The sequence below is a fragment of the Eubalaena glacialis genome, chromosome 16 (assembly GCF_028564815.1).
Source record: "Eubalaena glacialis isolate mEubGla1 chromosome 16, mEubGla1.1.hap2.+ XY, whole genome shotgun sequence".
Lineage (NCBI taxonomy): Eukaryota > Metazoa > Chordata > Mammalia > Artiodactyla > Balaenidae > Eubalaena > Eubalaena glacialis.
In genome coordinates, this window is record NC_083731.1 from 10,482,459 (window position 1) to 10,499,637 (window position 17,179).

The following is a 17,179-nucleotide window of genomic DNA, read 5'->3' on the forward strand; positions in this document are numbered from 1 at the left end:
AGCCGGGCATGAAGCACTTCCGAATGATTTCAGCAATTAAAAGAGAACTGTTTCCTGCCTGTTCAGACAGCAACTGTTTCAATGCAAGAGTGAGCACCAAATCACTGTGCAGCTGAAAAATTAAGTCCCCTTTTTTGGGGAAGAGGGGTGGGTGGGAGGAAGAATTTTTATGGAAAAAGGAGCCTCCTTTTGTTGTCCTACATTCTGTGTTTTCTGCCAGATTAGACAGAAGGCTCGGAGGGTGCAGCGGCCCGCCGCAGTCTCCCCTTCTGCTGCGCCGGCCACCCGAAAGCAGGGATCAATATCAACCCTGCTGCCGACTCCACACAAGTGAAAATCCTTCAATTACGTTTTTTAAGGTTGTGCTACTTAGAACACAGGTGCCTGAATGCAATGCATTTTAAGGCCCTTAGATCTGAAGAAAGACGCAGTTAACAGCCACAAGGAAAAGGCACCTCGGATTTGGTTGAAAGGCACTGGCGAGGATCTGAGTATAATAACTTCCTCTTCCTGAGCCGGTACGATAGGCTGGTTAATATCCCCTGATACTTCCTAAGAAGAAACATGCGTTCCCATCCCAAGAGCTTCGTGTAAAGAGGGTGGGAGAAGAGACCCCGGGAGACAGGGCAGTATGTAAGCAGTGATGGAAGGAACCATCATCGAATTACAAAGAAAAGAGAGGGCAGGTGACAGAAACGCTGCCAAGCCCCTCATCCGCGGCCTAAGGCCTCCCTGAACGGGTCTGATCACCAGCGACTCACTCAGGAGGGTGCCGCAGGGGCCTCCTCAGCCGCGCCCCGCCCCGCCCCCCGGGGCTTCCTCCCTGGATGTGCACTGGGCGTCAGAGCCGGGAGCCGGGAGCCGAGAGGCTCGGGGAGAGAACACGGGGAGAGAACACGGGGAGAGGGGCGGCCAGTATAAAACGAGCCCAGTTTTTCCGAAAATTCCTTAAAATGAAGAAAATTACTACTCCCTACCACCCTCTAAGTTAGCTCAAAACTGGAGCCAGAACCTCTAAGTTACAAAGAGAACCAGTTAAAACTGATATCATTTATTGTACCTTTAACAAATCAGTCTGGATCCTCGACCTCTGTGAAGTAGGCTGCTTTAAAGGACTCAGTGAAATAATGATTTTTTTAATTTATTAATTTTTTTTTTTTTTTTTTTTTTAGCAAAAAGGTGAGAGGAGATATTTTGAATCTTGTTAAGGCTGGGGACTGTCATCTTCAACAGTGTTTAAAACAAAGATAACATACCCTCTAATTCCAAGTAGATCCTCCCTTCAAAAATAAAATCAAATGCCAAACTTGTAGAAGACTTGCCTACAATATTTATTGATTGATCTATAAAAATATTTTATCTTATATTGATAATTATCATTAAGTTAAACTGTAAAAATTCCCAAATTGTTACCACCAACAAAAATTAATCATAACATTCAAAAATAAATGTCATCTGGAAAAGATAAAAAGGCCAAATTCAGGATAGCCATTACCTCTGAAGAGGGCAGGACAGGAATTCTCCTGGGGAGAGGCCACGGGGCAAGTTCACCGTATAAGCAATGTTTTATTGTTAAATAAAATTTGAAGCAAATATGGTAAAGGTGAGCAGAGAGCATATGAGAACTTGTATTATTCTCTACAACTTTCTGTATGTTTGTAATATTTCATAACTTAAAGTTTAAAAATGTTACATAATGAATGCATGAAGCTATATACCTGCTTTGGAATACAATCTGAGGTGTGGGTGAAAAACTGGCACCTTGTCAAATAAACCATTTGAATAACCACTGCTATAAAATATGGAAATTTAATCACTGCAATTACTTCACGAGTGTAAATCAAGGCATCCAGAAACTGGAAAATCTATCAAACAGCCGAGCCAGGACCTCTGCCAGGGAAAGATGCAGCTACCGATACTGGGCCACGTGAAGCCCACGGGTCACTGCCAGACAAGCACGTCAGGAAGGCCCCACCCGGCCCTTCCCATGGGGAAGACCTAAGGGCAAGGGAGGCTTCAAATCCTGCTTCTTCCAGAAATGAAAAGAAAGGTCTCATGCCAAGTTTATTCTCAATTTCCCCTACATCAGCTGTAAGCTCAGTTACAGATGGTTTAGGGACAAAGGGCAGGTGTGAATATCGTTCTCTGAAACAGGGCACCTGTGTCTCCAGAGCAGTGGTGTCCCCCTGCCTGGAGGCCTCTCCCCAAAGGAGCACGTGCACGGAGGAATATCAATCAGGGCGAAATCTGGGTGGTTCTCCCAGAAATCATTACACAGTGTCTGTTCTCCTTGGTGCACTTTTATAGTATATACCACTTTTGCCTAAGACATTGTTCATGAGAACAGCAATCTCGAACAGCTAATTACCCTTCTGCTAAAGGTCAATTCCTTCATCAAGCAGATCTTCCTCATCTTAGCCCCGCAAAAATACTCCAAATTCTGTCTTACTAATATCAAACGGACTAAGTGGTAAGAAAAAGCAGCAACAGGTACTTAATATCCATCTATTATTTTACCTGGTCTTACAAACTAATAACTCACAATACAATAATTAAGAAAGAAGGAAATGTAAACGGGTATACAGCCTGCTTCTGGTTCATGTCTCACTTAATTTGTGATGTTATTAAGTAAGATGAATATTTCTGATGCAAAGCTGAGATGATTGCAGAATCTAAACGTAACTAGAAACCATCTTAATTAAATGCAATATTAAAATATCCCCACGGGTTGCCTCATTTTTATTTTTTGTTTTGTTTCTGATATCAAAGTCAAAACGAAAATTGTGCCACAAACTCAGCAGCTGTAAGTCTAATGCTGGGGAAAAAAATGTATTCAGCATTATTCTGAAAGAATATATATTTTTAATATTTTTGTTCAAGGAATCATAAAGATAGAAGTTTAAAAACTTAATACACGTTATTTTTTAAATGCTAACTTTGATTATAGAAGTGCCCCTGGTTTATGATATTAAATGTACAGAAAAATAGGTATTTTTCAAACTGAAATGAAAATCAGTTATTGTAAAAATATTTTCAGAAGGCAGACAAAAAAGGCACATAGGAAAGGCATATAAAAGTCATTCTTGGCAACTGTTTCCTGAATTACATGTGTGATTCTAGATGTTCTCAATCCACTCCGACGTCATTTCTTTCTGGTTTGCATGCTTGTATGCATTTTACTGCTTATGAACTGGCATCCCCTCCCGACATACTCAAAAAGGTTATTATACAATCATTTCAGAAATGATTTTCCTACCACATTTAATGTTAAATAGCAGGCAACAGACACTGAAAAAGTATTAGCGATGTTTGCTGGGTGAACCTGAAACAAGCACTTAGAGTAAAACCCAGCTTCTGAGCTGAGAGGGAGGGGGACCTCTCCCCACAAAGCTCTCTGAGCACACTGACCGATTCCAAATGGCCACCTCGGATTATTTCGTCCTGAGCTTCTTAAGCTCTGTTAACGCTATTTACTTCGCAGAGCAGATCTGTCCTTTATTGTCTATGACACTTCCGTGGAGCAGGTTATTGCCAGGCTCACCATTGTAAGATTTGTCGAGTTTTACTTATGCTAAATATAAAAATTACAGATAACTGGGATTTAAACTATAAAAAATAACATTACAAAGAAAAATAGAATACTTGCAGGCCCTTAGCTGTGTTTTTGGTCCTTGTTTTCCTTGAAAATACACAGAGATGACTGATTCCGTTATCCTCCTACTGATAAGAGTGGAACCTGGCTCAGCTAGTGTTATTGCTAAGGACAAGACAACACGCCCTACAGTGTTAAAATAATCTTAAACCGAAAAACTTAAAAGCTACAAGTGTTATTTTCTTATAATGGCCTCAAGTATGTGCCGTGCCTTAGGTCCAAGGAAATTTTCGAGTGTTTTAATTACACAAGGCAGATTTAACTCTAGAAGTTGTTATAAGAGCCGACGATTAAACATCCCACCCCCTGCTTTTGGTTTAGCTATTAGCAGTTTGGGACACTTTTCACAAATAATAACTCAAGGGAAAATACTGTCTTATCAAAACACAATGGTACAGAATATGGAAGGAAGTTCTGCCAGGACCAAAAGTGGCACTGGAAGCTGGAGAGAGGAATGAAAGCAGGCCTTCCGTGACCAGCCCAGGCACATGCGTGTGCAGAGCATTTATTTACAAGGAAGGGGACCCGGAGACCAGGAGGCGGTTCAGCAACCCGCCCCCCAACCCCCCACGGTGTGCTCTGACTTTAGAGAAATACATAAAATAGAGGCCCCAGTTCCTTCTCAAATCAAACCAGTCTTGAATACCCACGTTTAATTATCAGTGGTGGTTTCCAATATCTGAGCTCCCCCCATGAACCAAGGACTAACACACCACACTGTTCCATTTCACCAAAATGCCTAGCTTTCCCACGTTAACTTATTAACCAGGAAACGGAAAGTACGAAGGCTCAGCCCTTTTGGTATCTGGAGCAGCTGCTGGCAACAAGGAGGCTGCAGGCCCCCTGCTCTCCGGGGAGGGGAGCCGACAGCCTGAACAGCCCCCTCGAGCTCCCAGCAGGGGCTGCCACCCCCTCCTCCTCCCTCCTCTCAGGTGTCTGACTCAGGTGTTGCAAAAGTGAGGATTTCAGTGAAATGTATATTTTTCTTTTTCTAAGCACAAATGTGATTTTATAATTAAAGCCACACAGTTAGGACCGACAAGCTCAGGATGGCTGTACACAGCCTCTGTGGCTTCCAGAATAAGCTTAAGGAGGAAAATGGAAAAAACAACAAAAACCCCTCCCGCTGTTTACCAACCTACACTTCTAGTCACTAAGAGATTGTCCTGACTGCTCTGGTAATGTAGTGAGTGTAGACATTCTTAACGTCAAGGCCAAGGGGCTGTCTTCTCAGGGCCCTAATCCTTCAGAACCAAGAGATACAAGACAAACCCTTCCCCGACATTCAACACAGAATCTTCATTAAGCATCGCCTCTCCCAAATCCTTAACACTAGCGTGTTTGACAATCTTAATGAGTGTTTTCTTCCAGCAATGTCAATGCTTTCAAAGTAAGCCTGACAATTCACAGCTCCTGAACCTCTTTTATGCTCTTCTAGAAAAGCTGGTAGTTGTTCCGTTTCTATATCATCAGGTAAAGCAACTGTTGAGTCAGTTTTCCAACTTCACATATCAGTTTCAGGGCTAATCATTTAAACAACTGAAACTGATCATTTTTTCTTAATATTCATCGACTGTAAGTACTTTTCTAGAAGCTAATGCCAACCAACTACATGAGTTTTCCTCAACGTTATTTTACTTACGTTAATAAAGAAATACAGAGGCAGTTTTAATGTAGTATTTATAGGAAAATATATAAACTCCTGTGACATAAGTGAAATACAAAATGGAATCACCGTATCATCCATTAAAGACTGTCATGTTTGGACGTTATCTTCCGGCACATAAACAAAAATGTATGTGGGGACTTAAGCGCTCCCTAGAAACCTTCTGGTTGCATCTTTGTCTTCTATTTACTTTTGCTGCTGATCAATAGATTTCTATCTATGCGCTGCTACAGTGAATGTATCCTTTTGTCCATAGCATGCTACCTTGAGACTGAACATGCGAGGAAATATTAACATTGCTTTGATTTATGCCTTGATGTCACAAGGTCAAGATGAAAAAATTCAAACTGTGATCCTAAATTTTATTTCGGAAGTGCTCTGGTACTATACAGATTACGGAATTCACTTTCCTTAGTACCCTTCCTATTTATTCCAGAATATGTGCAAAAAATTCCCCCATCGGGGGATCATTTCTTGGCATGACTTCTCTAAGGATGCTTAAACCACAGAGAGCTAGAGAGTAAACAGAAATTTTAAATGAAACGCTTCCTGAACACTAAATTTGCCAAAAAAACAACGAATCTGGCCTTATTTCTATTCCAGTCCCCGGTCATTTGGGAGGAGAGGCACTCAGAGATATTGTTACTAACCTAACTCAGATGTGAAACTGTTGGACAAAGAATGCACAGAAGCTCCTCTGCTGTTCTGTGGGGTAGTAGGACTCAAGAACGAGATCCTGCTTCAGTCTGCAACAGCCCCGAGACACACACACAGACACACACAGAAGTACGGTCCTTACCAGGTCCCCAGGCTTGACAGAGACGGCCACCACCACGCCAGGCATTGGGGAGCGCAGAATACTGCTTGTGTCCTCAGCCGCTTTTTCCAGCATAAATTTGTTCAATTCTGCGGCGAGTTTGGTTAGGATATGCACCTTGTACTTAAAGGGAAAAGAAAGTGAGATTAAATGATGAACTTTTCCTCAAATGTAGCATTCATTCAAAATCAGTTTTTAGCTTTTAAATTACACCATCTCTCAAGTCAAGTAGTTTTTCATGATTGTACACAAAAGCAAAATATATTAGTTTGTTCCTGCCATATGTTGTGAGCCAGTTGTTTACGAAATTTCTTGGAAGTAGAACTACTCCGGTAATTAATTAGTGATAAATAGTAATCATCCTGTATCTTTTAAGAAAAACACCTCAAAACTTTATAAAGAAAACAGTGAGAATTTCCTTGTATTCCCTTCACCACTTAGAAACTTATCCCAATTGACACAAATTCCGCAGCTGGGCCAGCCCACGGGAGAAAGGGGTGCTGCCAGCAGACACCGGTAGGTGGCAGCAGACAGCCGTGTCAAACTGCCTGCTCCCCCCAAGACAGCGGCTGGACTATGTATCAGTAAGTTAAGACAAAGGGTTTTGGTGTTCATTTTGGGCAAAATAATATTTAAAAATGCACATTTTTTCCAGTGACATAAAATGTTATGTTCACGATTGAAAAAGTTAGCTTTTTAGGCACAACATTACGTGGTCTTTCCAATGTAACAAGATGGTTAGAGTTGATAGAGATGAAATATAATGTGAATATCCTCTGCACTAAGAGGCAATAATTCTAGATTTTAAAACCACTGAAAGAAACATGATCTGCAGGACTTCCCTGGTGGCGCAGTGGTTAAGAATCCGCCTGCCAACGCAGGGGACGCGGGTTCGAGCCCTGGTCTGGGAAGATCCCACATGCCACGGAGCAACTAAGCCCGTGTGCCACAACTACTGAGCCTGCGCTCTAGAGCCCACAAGCCACAACTACTGAGACCATGCGCCACAACTACTGAAGCCTGCGTGACTAGAGCCGGTGCTCCGCAGCGAAGAGAAGCCACCACAATGAGAAGCCCCCGCTCGCCCCAACTAGAGAAAGCCCATGCACAGCAAAGACCCAACGCAGCCAAAAATAAATAAATTTTTAAAATAAAAATAAATTAAAAAAAAAGATCTGCACAGCCCAGTACTTTAATGGCACATTTTGTAGGTGGCTCTCAAATAATGAGGGGTACATTAAACGCAGTTCAGACAAACAGAACATTTCTAATAAAGGGAATTTCTGCCTGGCGGGAAAAATCCTAGATCTCTGTGAATAAACACATGAGCCACAGTTTGCTCTGTTCAAACAGAAACAAAATAACATGGCCGGAGGAAGTGTTACTTGGTGAAGTTGGAACCACCACCTGAAGATTTTCAAATTTCTACCAAAGTGCATTTCCCTGGGGGGAGACAGATGCAGTATCCAGGCAGCTGCATTTTGTTCGGAAAAAGCTGCTGTAACTCAAAGCCTCCTGTGGGCATCGTGATGGCAGGGAGGCACAAGCAAAATGGAATCACCCTTAACTCTGTCCAGGGGTGGTGAAATCTCTTAAGTGTGCTCTCTACGGGGCCTGTTTCAAAAGGCGTGGCGGGAGGGCCCACAGAAGAGCTTCGATGGCCTCAGTTCCAAGCAGGTTTGCGACACCGTGACAGGTTGAATAATAACATCTTTTGCATGTTTCTTTACTCCTGAGTGTGTGTTTTGCAATCAAGACGTACAAGTGTCTGCCAGTTTCTGAAGGATATGATCCTTAAGTGAAATTACAGTGCAAATAAAAGCTTTTTGCTCCTATTAAAATTCATCTGAGTCATAAGTGGTGAGGGAAAAAAGCAAGGAGAGTGCATTCTGCTGTCAGTCTAATAAACATTCTGGGCAGAGGGGCTATTTATCAACGATGAATTGTACCTCAAAGTCCTTCATTAAATCTATGGGAGGGGGGCTACAGGGAGAGGGGAGAATATAATCGTACCAAATTGCACAGTTTTAGTATCTGTGCTCTGTCTGCCTTGGAGAAGAAAATCCAACATCACTAGAAGCATCGGGGTCAACCAAAAAAAGTCACTTTTCTGGCTGGCACCATCCTGTGCGGCTCCTCCTCGTGACTGCTCAGCACTGGGCCCAGTTGGCTCGTCTTCCCCGGAGCGTACAGATCTTTTTTCTTCTTGTTTTTCGCACAATTTGACTTCAAAATGTGAACTCAGGGAAAGTATCTTTCTACACTGAGGACAATATGACTTATCACATTTCACCACAGTGGATATACCCTTAAAAACTAATTTTAGCTATATCACAAACAAGCCTTAATATAAATAAAATGCTAAGACTGTCCCAAGCTCCATGTCTCCCCAGAAATGACAAGATCCTGACTAAAACTGGATCCTTTTACTATTTTTATAATTTTCATATCTTTGTGGATTCCTTTCTCTGTAGGACTCCTGCTTTGCTTGGAAAGAGATGTAAAAGAGTCACAAAACTCAATGCCTTTAGATGCAGTCTTTGTTACTGATGAGATGTCCCTTTTCCTTTTGTATTTGTTTATTGTTCTTAAATCTGTTTGGGGGATAAGCGACTTATTGTAATCACAAGTAAAAAATAACAGCGGCGTAAGTGCCTCAGGAGAGGCCCTGTTGCACATAGTTGGCTGAGACATGACCTTTCTGAATATAAAGAGAGGCGGCAGAGAGAAGGTTCTCTTTTTAAGACTACCTTTGATGTTGTCCTGACCTTCAGCGTGCCCACACAAACACGGCTTCTGGAAACAACCCCTTGGCTGGCGGTGCAGCGGGGCACGGGGCGCAGGCCAGGATGGGAGCTGAGCGGAGAGCAGCATATGGGCCCATCAGAATGAACTGCCTGGTGAGAGCCGTAAAAGCTTTTCGATGCCCCAGAAAAGAAGTCATTTAAGAACGTACACTAGGGCTTTCAGAGCTTATGATCAAAACTGCTATTTATTGGTTCCTCTGAATTCTAAGGGGGCACGGGCAGAGCAGCCGACAGGGTGAGAGATTTCAGGAAAATGCCCCGTGACCTGTGCAGACTTTGATTTTATGCTAAATATTTGAATATTCCTCATGGGCTCCACAGAACTTTCCTGGAGAGTTTTGATTTTCAGTTGTTGTTGTTATTGTTTTCAAGCAGAGAGACCACCAACCCGATGTTTTGGGGGTGGGAGGCCAAGATGTTAAAGGCTCGTTGACGGGACAGAGAAGCACAATCCTGGGAGAAGCCAGAAGGTTCTCCCTCTGCAAGGTCTGGAGAAAGGTCAGCAAGCAGGATTCGAGCCTGCTTGCTGGGGGGGGGCCGGAAGCTGAGCTGCTCCCGGGCTCATGAGGATGGAACCTCACCCTGGGGGTGCAGGGAGGTGCTCTCCAAACCACAGTCACATTATTCAGTTCTTGAAAACACACCTCGCAGTGTAAGCTGGAGCAGAGAAGGTGCCCCCGGGGCTCCAGCTGCTCAACCCACAGGGCACCGACAGGCGGGGGAGAGGCCTTAGCTAATAACCCAACTCTGCTCAAATAACCCCAGCCCCGGCTCCTAAGCAAATTAATTTTGTGGTGTCTGCAATGTAAAACCATGTCTAAGAAGAAAATTTCTCCCAAAAAGTTCAAAAGAAAGAGAGAAAGATCATACCAGACGTAAAAAGGATCAGGAAGAAAACTGTAAGAGATGGACAATTAAAAGGAACACAATGGAATTGTTATAAAAATGAGCATACAGCTCTTAACACGGGGAAAAGGTGGGGGGCAGAGCCGGGCGGCTGCTGGCGGAGGAGAGGGCCAGTCCTGGTTCTGGGGGGAGAGATGGCTTTTTAACCAGACTTGGTTAACGAAAACGTCCTGCCAGTGGGCATGCCCAGCCGTGCCCTGCACACACCCCACTCGGCGCCCCGGGCAGCAAAGAGCCCTCATGGCGGACACGCTGTCCTCAGATGGTCACACGACACACCGTCCTGCTGGTGTCCGTGTTAGTTTAGCACATACATCTCCTCATGGGGCTTAAATTCCTGCTTCTCCCCAAGGCCTCCAGATCCACCAGCGGTGTAACACACCCCACGTGCTCACGTGCTTGTTTTAGACTCAGGGGTCTGGGGGCCCCTCCAAGAGGAGGGCGTCCAGTTTGTTTATGTATTTTTTCAGTCGCGATTTCAGAGCCTCTCCTGTCCTTCCTCGTAAAGTAGGCTCAGCTCTGGTTTTCTTCCCTACGTCATTCTCCCCATAATGAGGAGCATACATATGTACAGCTGACGCACTGCTCATGCTTTTTCACATCGACTGTGGGCCCGCTCAGCCAACACGGACTCAAGGATAAATGATGAAGCTTCACTGTCAATTACTTTTCATCAATTATCTTAACATCCTGAAGCACTGGCCTTAGACTGTACATCGACCTTCACTAAGTAAGGTGGCAAAAACATTTCTTCCAATACAAGGATCTCTTCTCATTCAAAGTTTTACACCTTCTGCCCCAAGGGTCTCTAACCCTTAAGCTGTGTCTTCATTTCCACCACATGGCAGTGAGAGCTAACACTCAGATGCTCCTCTAAAAGTCTACTTTCCTGACTCTGAGCCAGAGGTAAACTGTCAATGTTTTTAAAGTGACAGAAATGACTAGATGCAAAAATGAGGATGCATCTTTGAAAACATCGGTGTTTCAGAAAAATAGGGGGAAAAAAAAACCCCCACAAGATATAAAGCATTTAGGTGGAATTAGAACTGTAATTCAACCTTGTTTTCCATTCCTACAGTCTTCGTGGGATACATAATTAACACTGGCGGAAGAACAAAGCGAGGGTTCCAAGCCAGGCAAAATACATTCCCCCTCTACTTCAGCATCAGGCCCTACAAAACCAAACCAACAGAAATGTTCACTAAACAATACTGAAAGCACACAGAATTAAAGCTGGAGCTGTCCTGCTGGAGGTACACCCAGGCGAAGAAGGGGGAATGAACAGACAGCAGTTAGAGCGCCTGGCACCGCCGCAGTCACCGGGGCAGCCTGTTAGCATAACGCTGTGACAGCTCCATCGGTACGGTCTCAAGGTAGCTGTCAATCAAGGATGCATCATTTAATCCAGCAGCACTCGGAGGACTCTCTCCGACAACCCGCATGACAGCATATCTACAGCTCTATTTATATCAGCACCCAGTTGTGTTTACAATGCTGTTGTAATTAGAAAAGATGCAACAGGCAGCAATATTATTGAGATCTCCATTTTGCAGTACTGCCCTGTAAAGTGTGATCTTGCTTCACAGAGTCATGCTAAATGACAAAAGGCTATTTTCTTCCATCTCCCAGCTCAGACAGCACTTCATTTGCAGCTATCTATAATTAGATTAATGGTGTAGTGCAGTACAAAGCAGGCCCACTTCACATCAGATAGCATGTGAATTAGGACAAACACTTATTTCAATTCCAGGCAGAGAAAGCAATGACTGGGGTATTTAGCATACCCTTTATGGTGGAATGAGATGTTAATTGTGTACCATTACCTCTAAACTGCTTGCTTGTTGTATAAATCACTGTGCTAATTGATGCAGAGATAGAAATGTAGCCACAGGCAAGAAAGCAAAGGAATGAGGACTGAAGATGGTGGATAAAGGATTATCGAGTAAAACCATATGGAGATGAGGTTCCTTTGAAACCTCTCCTTTCTGCCCATGAACAGGATCTCTTAAAAGTACAGAAGAACTCTTGAATCAGGAAAGAAAATTTAATTTTTCGCATTTCTTTTTAAAAACACAAATTTCTTTTAAAAGTTCCTAGCTGCCAGAAATCCAAATAAGAGGCAGGTGGAATTAATCTGAATATACGCTTATAAAAATACGGAATGCGTAGTTTTCAAATAGTTGGAGCACCCTAACAGGGCTTCTGGATCATCGGTTACTAAGTAACACTTGGAAACTACCTGAAGCAGATGTTTCTCTGTTACACATCCACAGGGCAAAAATAAGTTTTTCCCAAGACTTGAGGTTGTTCTTGTAGACCAAAGCAAAATACAAAACAAACCTGTGCTGGTTTAGGAGTGTGAAAATGAAACTGCACAACTCAGATGGGACTTGAAACCACGGTCTTTTAATTGAGATCACACATCTCGTCTCAGGACTTAATGAAGCTCAGGTTCTTTAAGTCTCATCGCAGAAAGAATTCAGTGAGAGACAAAGTGATAGGTAAGAAGTGGATTTATTACATAATAAAGCAACTATACTCCAATAAAGATGTTAAAGAAAAAAAAAGAGAGGTGGATTTATTTAGAGAGGTACACATTCCATAGACACAATGCAGTCCGTCTCAAAAGGCAAGAATGGCCTTGGGAGAAACACTCCACAGACAGAGCGTGGGCCATCTCAGAAGGAGAGAGGCCCCGAAATATGGGGTGGTTAGTTTTTATGGGCTGGGTAATTTCATAGGCTAATGAGTGGGAGGATTATTCGGGGGAAGGGGCGGAGATTTCCAGGAGGTGGGCCACCGCCCACTTTTTGATCTTTGATGGTGGGCCTCGAAACTGCCATGGTGCTGGTGGGCGTGTGGTTTAGCATGCTAATGTATTACGATGAGCATATAATGAGGTTTAAGGATTTACTGGAAGTCCAATCTTCTGCCATCTTGGACCTAGTTGGTTCTAACCAGTTTTTGTCATGTCCTATGTCTATGTCTCATTCTTTTAAAGGTTGTACCCTGCCCCCTTCCCTCCCATTTCAATAAGATTTTAATGATGTAGAAGCATTTACTGAGGATGTGAAGCCAACAGAAGAGAACCATTTTTATCTGCCATTGAAACAATGGTAATGCCATCACCAAAACACTCAAATCCGACTACTGCAGTTCGTGATTTCACATCGATAGGGAGGAACGAGAAAGGAGATCTTTATTCTTGTTTTTTCTTTTTTTCCCTAAAACTAGCAAAAAATAATAAACAAAAGCACATAATAATTTAAAATGCTGCTCCTTCCTTGTTAAAATGTCCCATTCAGCACGCAACAGCTCTTATCAGGGTAAAATGAGCATCTCAGAAGCACAAATACAGACACCAAATGCTATACTCAAGAAGTCCAGCTGTTAAAGATCCATAGATAAACGTGCTCTTCGGAAGCTCATGTGTTCACAATTTTTTTAATAGCAAAGCAACAACAAGGTGCAAATTACTGCTGTGCACTTTTTCACAAATTCAGCTGCTTAGTAATTAGCACCGTTATAACAAAACTTTATTATAGTAAAGTTAATAGTTCAAATTCTCAACTTGATAGTAACAGTTAATATATCCGTCTATTGCAAATGCACATTTAAGAAATACTATATACGGTTTAGCCTTGTGAAATACAAATACCATATTAACGTGCAAGACAATAAAACAAGGTCCCAAGAAACTAGAACGTCTCGTTCAAGTTATCACCTCTGCAACTTGGGGGGAAAAGTCCGGCAGCTCCTTGGTTGGGGGCAACAGAACACCTGTATTGCAACTGCAAAGTCAACAGTTTAAGGTCTGGGTCATAATGCTAAATAATACTTAAAAAAAAAAAAAAAAAAAAGCAACTCTGAAGAAACATCAAGGGCCCTTGAAATGGAAACAAATGCCAGCAAGTAAAGAGTGTGAGCTACCCTGACATAAGGCCTCCCAAGCGTGCAGCAAGGTGACAGAAATGGAAACGCACTGAAGGAAAGCTCTGGAAGCAGGGTAAGGGCCCGCTCCTGATCATTAATCACTTGCTTAGACCACTTAAACCAGAGCAGCCCAGCCTACAGCAAAACTCCGACACACCCCTCACTTGTGGGTCAGCCACGCTGGTGTTAACAGGAGAAGATATATGGCTTCTGATATTGCGTCCCAGTTCCTCAGCATTTGCTCCCTTTAATCGAAAAAGGCAGTTAAACACAAAGTAAATCATTCAGTTAGGTTAGCCGTTTAAGGACATGCAATTGACACTGTCAATATGCTGCAGTGACATAATGTGTCACTTTCAACACGTCCAACTACATTTATGAATCAATCTAGCCTCAAGGTTTCATTTTTTAACTGCTAAGTTGGTTCTTGAACTTCAATGCGCCACAAGGAGCCTCGATGGCAGTAAGGAACAATCTCATTAAGGGCAGTGTTTGAGGGAAGAATCACAAAAATAGAGATGGGAGGAACATTCTAACAAAATAAAACAACAAAAATGCATGAAGTCCATTTCAGCAACTCACCTTTCAAAATGCTGGCTAAAAAGGGAAAGGTTTCCAGAAAAAAACTTAAGGCTAATATCAAAACCTTCGATGAAATGAGTTAGTAAGTTTGTGTACATCTCCAGCTAGTTCCTAAAATACAACATCCTCTGGAGAGGGGATGTTGGTCAACAATGCAAAAATCTAACCTAATTTTTCTTATTGTGTGTTTTAATCACAAGGGTCCTTCCAATTCTAATATCCTAAGATAAGCAACTTTCCTTTTTTAACAATGGTGCCGAAAATTAAATTGAAATTAATTAAATATTAAACATTAAATCCAGCACTTAATAATAGGATTTATTTCCTCAGTTGGGCTCCACTGAGGTTACTTTGCTTGTAATTTGAAACACTTGTGTCTTAATACAAACCCAAAAATGATGGAAAAGAAAAAAAGCTACTGTACGGGGAGCCAGCCCCACTCCCGGTCTGCAGGGAAGGGGAGCTTGGAGAGCAAGTCATCAGCGGGTTCCTGAAGGAGTCTGTTAATGGGGCAACTTCCCTGGAGCTGGGCGCCGTGGGACGCTGTGTGCAGGTGTGCCCTGATAAAGGCGCCCAGCCTCTGCTTCGCCCAGGTGCCCACAAGCTGTCTAACATATGCCACAAAGGTAATTTGCTGGGATAAGTGGCACTTTCCCATCCACAAAGGCAAGTCCATTGACAATGCACTGTACAGAACTCACAAAATAGAACATGTGCGTTCTGTTTGATCAGGAGCCTCCGTGACACGTTATGACTATAATGAGTCATTTCTTTCTATTCTACACAAGAAAAATATTATAGATCTTTGAAAGCCTTGTACTCAAATAATACCAGCTAACATCTGTTAACATGACAGGCTGTTTCTATTCTGCATCCTGAATTGCTTTATGTAATTACGAGTTTATAAGGTATTTGGTAAACCAGTTAAGAAGGTGCCTTTTCAAAGCACTGTATAATTTGGGGTACAACGAAACGTTCTCTTGAAAATCTATAATTAGGGCAGCATCAGCTTACAGAAAAGTACAGGAAATGTTATAAAAACACAATTATGTAAATAAGCACACAGGTAGGGAAGTGTACCATTTTGCTATGTCCCCACCCCTCTTCTCTTCTCCTCTTCTCTGTGAATTATTCTTTGCTCATCTCAAGTTAAAGTAATGCTGTCTACAGGGTGCAGAATGAGCAAACTTTGGGGAAGAGACTTTGGGGAGCTTGGCCTTCCCTTGCAAGTTCTTCAGTGCTGAGTCAGAGCACCAGAGGCCTGGGAAGTGTGCCAATGCCAGGCACTCTTCAACAATGCTTTGACTTTACAAGGATTTTTTAAATGATAAAATACTTTCGCTATTACGCATTCACTGAAGAAACTCAGAATCTAATACACCAAAATGCTGGCTTATATGGGTCAGAAATGCAGAAACTAAAACATGTAAAGATAAAGCAAACAAAGCTCAAGATGACAGTACTACCATGTAGTAAACTGTTGACCAAGAAGATCAAAGCAGAAAGCAACTAAAGAGAATTATAGCATGCCTCCCCAAAATATGCCCCTTTTGGTGAAAGGACTGTTTTGAGCTGAAAGCAAGTAGCTCTCTATCCTCCCCTTCCTGTCTAAAAGTTGGACATAAATGTCCTCTGTAAAGGTGTCTCCCACTCCCACACCAGAAGAACCACTCCAAAGACAACTCTTACCACCTGAGAGGACTCTTCTCTGCATAATAAACCTTACTAAACAGCCTTTTTAAAATCACACATTTCCTAGTTATCTTCTCACAACTTACCCTACCCCAGAAGCCCCAAACCCCTTTGTCTAACCTCTTCTCCACACTGTATTGCCCTTTGTTGAGATGGTATACATCCCCAAATTCTCACTGCCTCAAGCGATATTTCTTTATGAACTCCGATGTATATGTAATATAATCTACTTTTTCCCCTCTTGTTAATCTGCCTTGTTAGTTTAATTTACAAGGCTCTAAGCACTGAATGTAAGAAGACAGAAGAGAAAGTTTTCCTTCCCTACACAGCCCAGCAACCACTGGTCCAAATTACTGGGAATCATCTCTATCAGGGGATCTCTATTGCTTAGCAATTTTACAGCTTAGAATTCTGACATATCTTAGAAAATTTAACCAGGGCTACTAAATGGACTTCTGACATGCTACATATTGTGCATTACAAAGAACATACAACCCTGAAGGTAGACGAGACCTGAAAAGCCATGTGCCAATCGAGGGAACAGGAGGTATGGCTGTCTCATTGGAAATGGCAAAAGTGAAAAACACAAGTCTTCGAAGCCAAATGACCTGAGTCTGACATCACCTTTTGGCCTACTGACGTAACTCCTCAGAACAAATTTCTTCATTTCTAAAATCAAGATAATAATTAAATGATTAAATCAACAAAGATTTGCAAAGTAACTAGGAAATGCCTGACAGTAACTATTCACCAAATATTACTTCCTGTCTCCTTCTCAAACATCTCAGATTGTCATCGTGGATCAGTAACTTCTAACTGTTACAGTTCTAGCTCTGTGGTTCCACATTTGGGAACAAATAGATTCAATTTTGCAAACACCACCTCTGACTCTAAGATCAAAGAAAGTAAGTTGGTTTTGGTATTAAGAGAGCTTCTAGATGAGGCAGTGCAGGACTCTGTGGTTATCCTTGCCTTAGAGACTTCAAGAGGTGCGTGGTGAACTAGAGAAACAGTTTGGTTCATTCACTCTAGGCTTTTTGATTTTAGCCCCGCTCTTAAAGAAATCCTCCCAGGTTGGGATTCAGGGGAGAACAATGATTTAACTTTTAGGATCTGGAGTCAGA

At 42.4% G+C, this 17,179-nt stretch overlaps 1 protein-coding gene across 3 annotated transcripts in view; it reads right to left on the bottom strand.

Moving 5' to 3' along the window:
* Window positions 1-17,179, bottom strand: part of PCCA (propionyl-CoA carboxylase subunit alpha) — a 370,033-nt gene that overhangs the window by 8,084 nt on the left and 344,770 nt on the right. For all 3 annotated transcript variants that reach the window (XM_061170561.1, XM_061170560.1, XM_061170559.1), the window contains one exon: window positions 6,118-6,258. In XM_061170561.1, coding sequence (XP_061026544.1) covers window positions 6,118-6,258 — 141 coding nt within the window. The remainder of the gene's footprint in view (window positions 1-6,117; window positions 6,259-17,179) is intronic.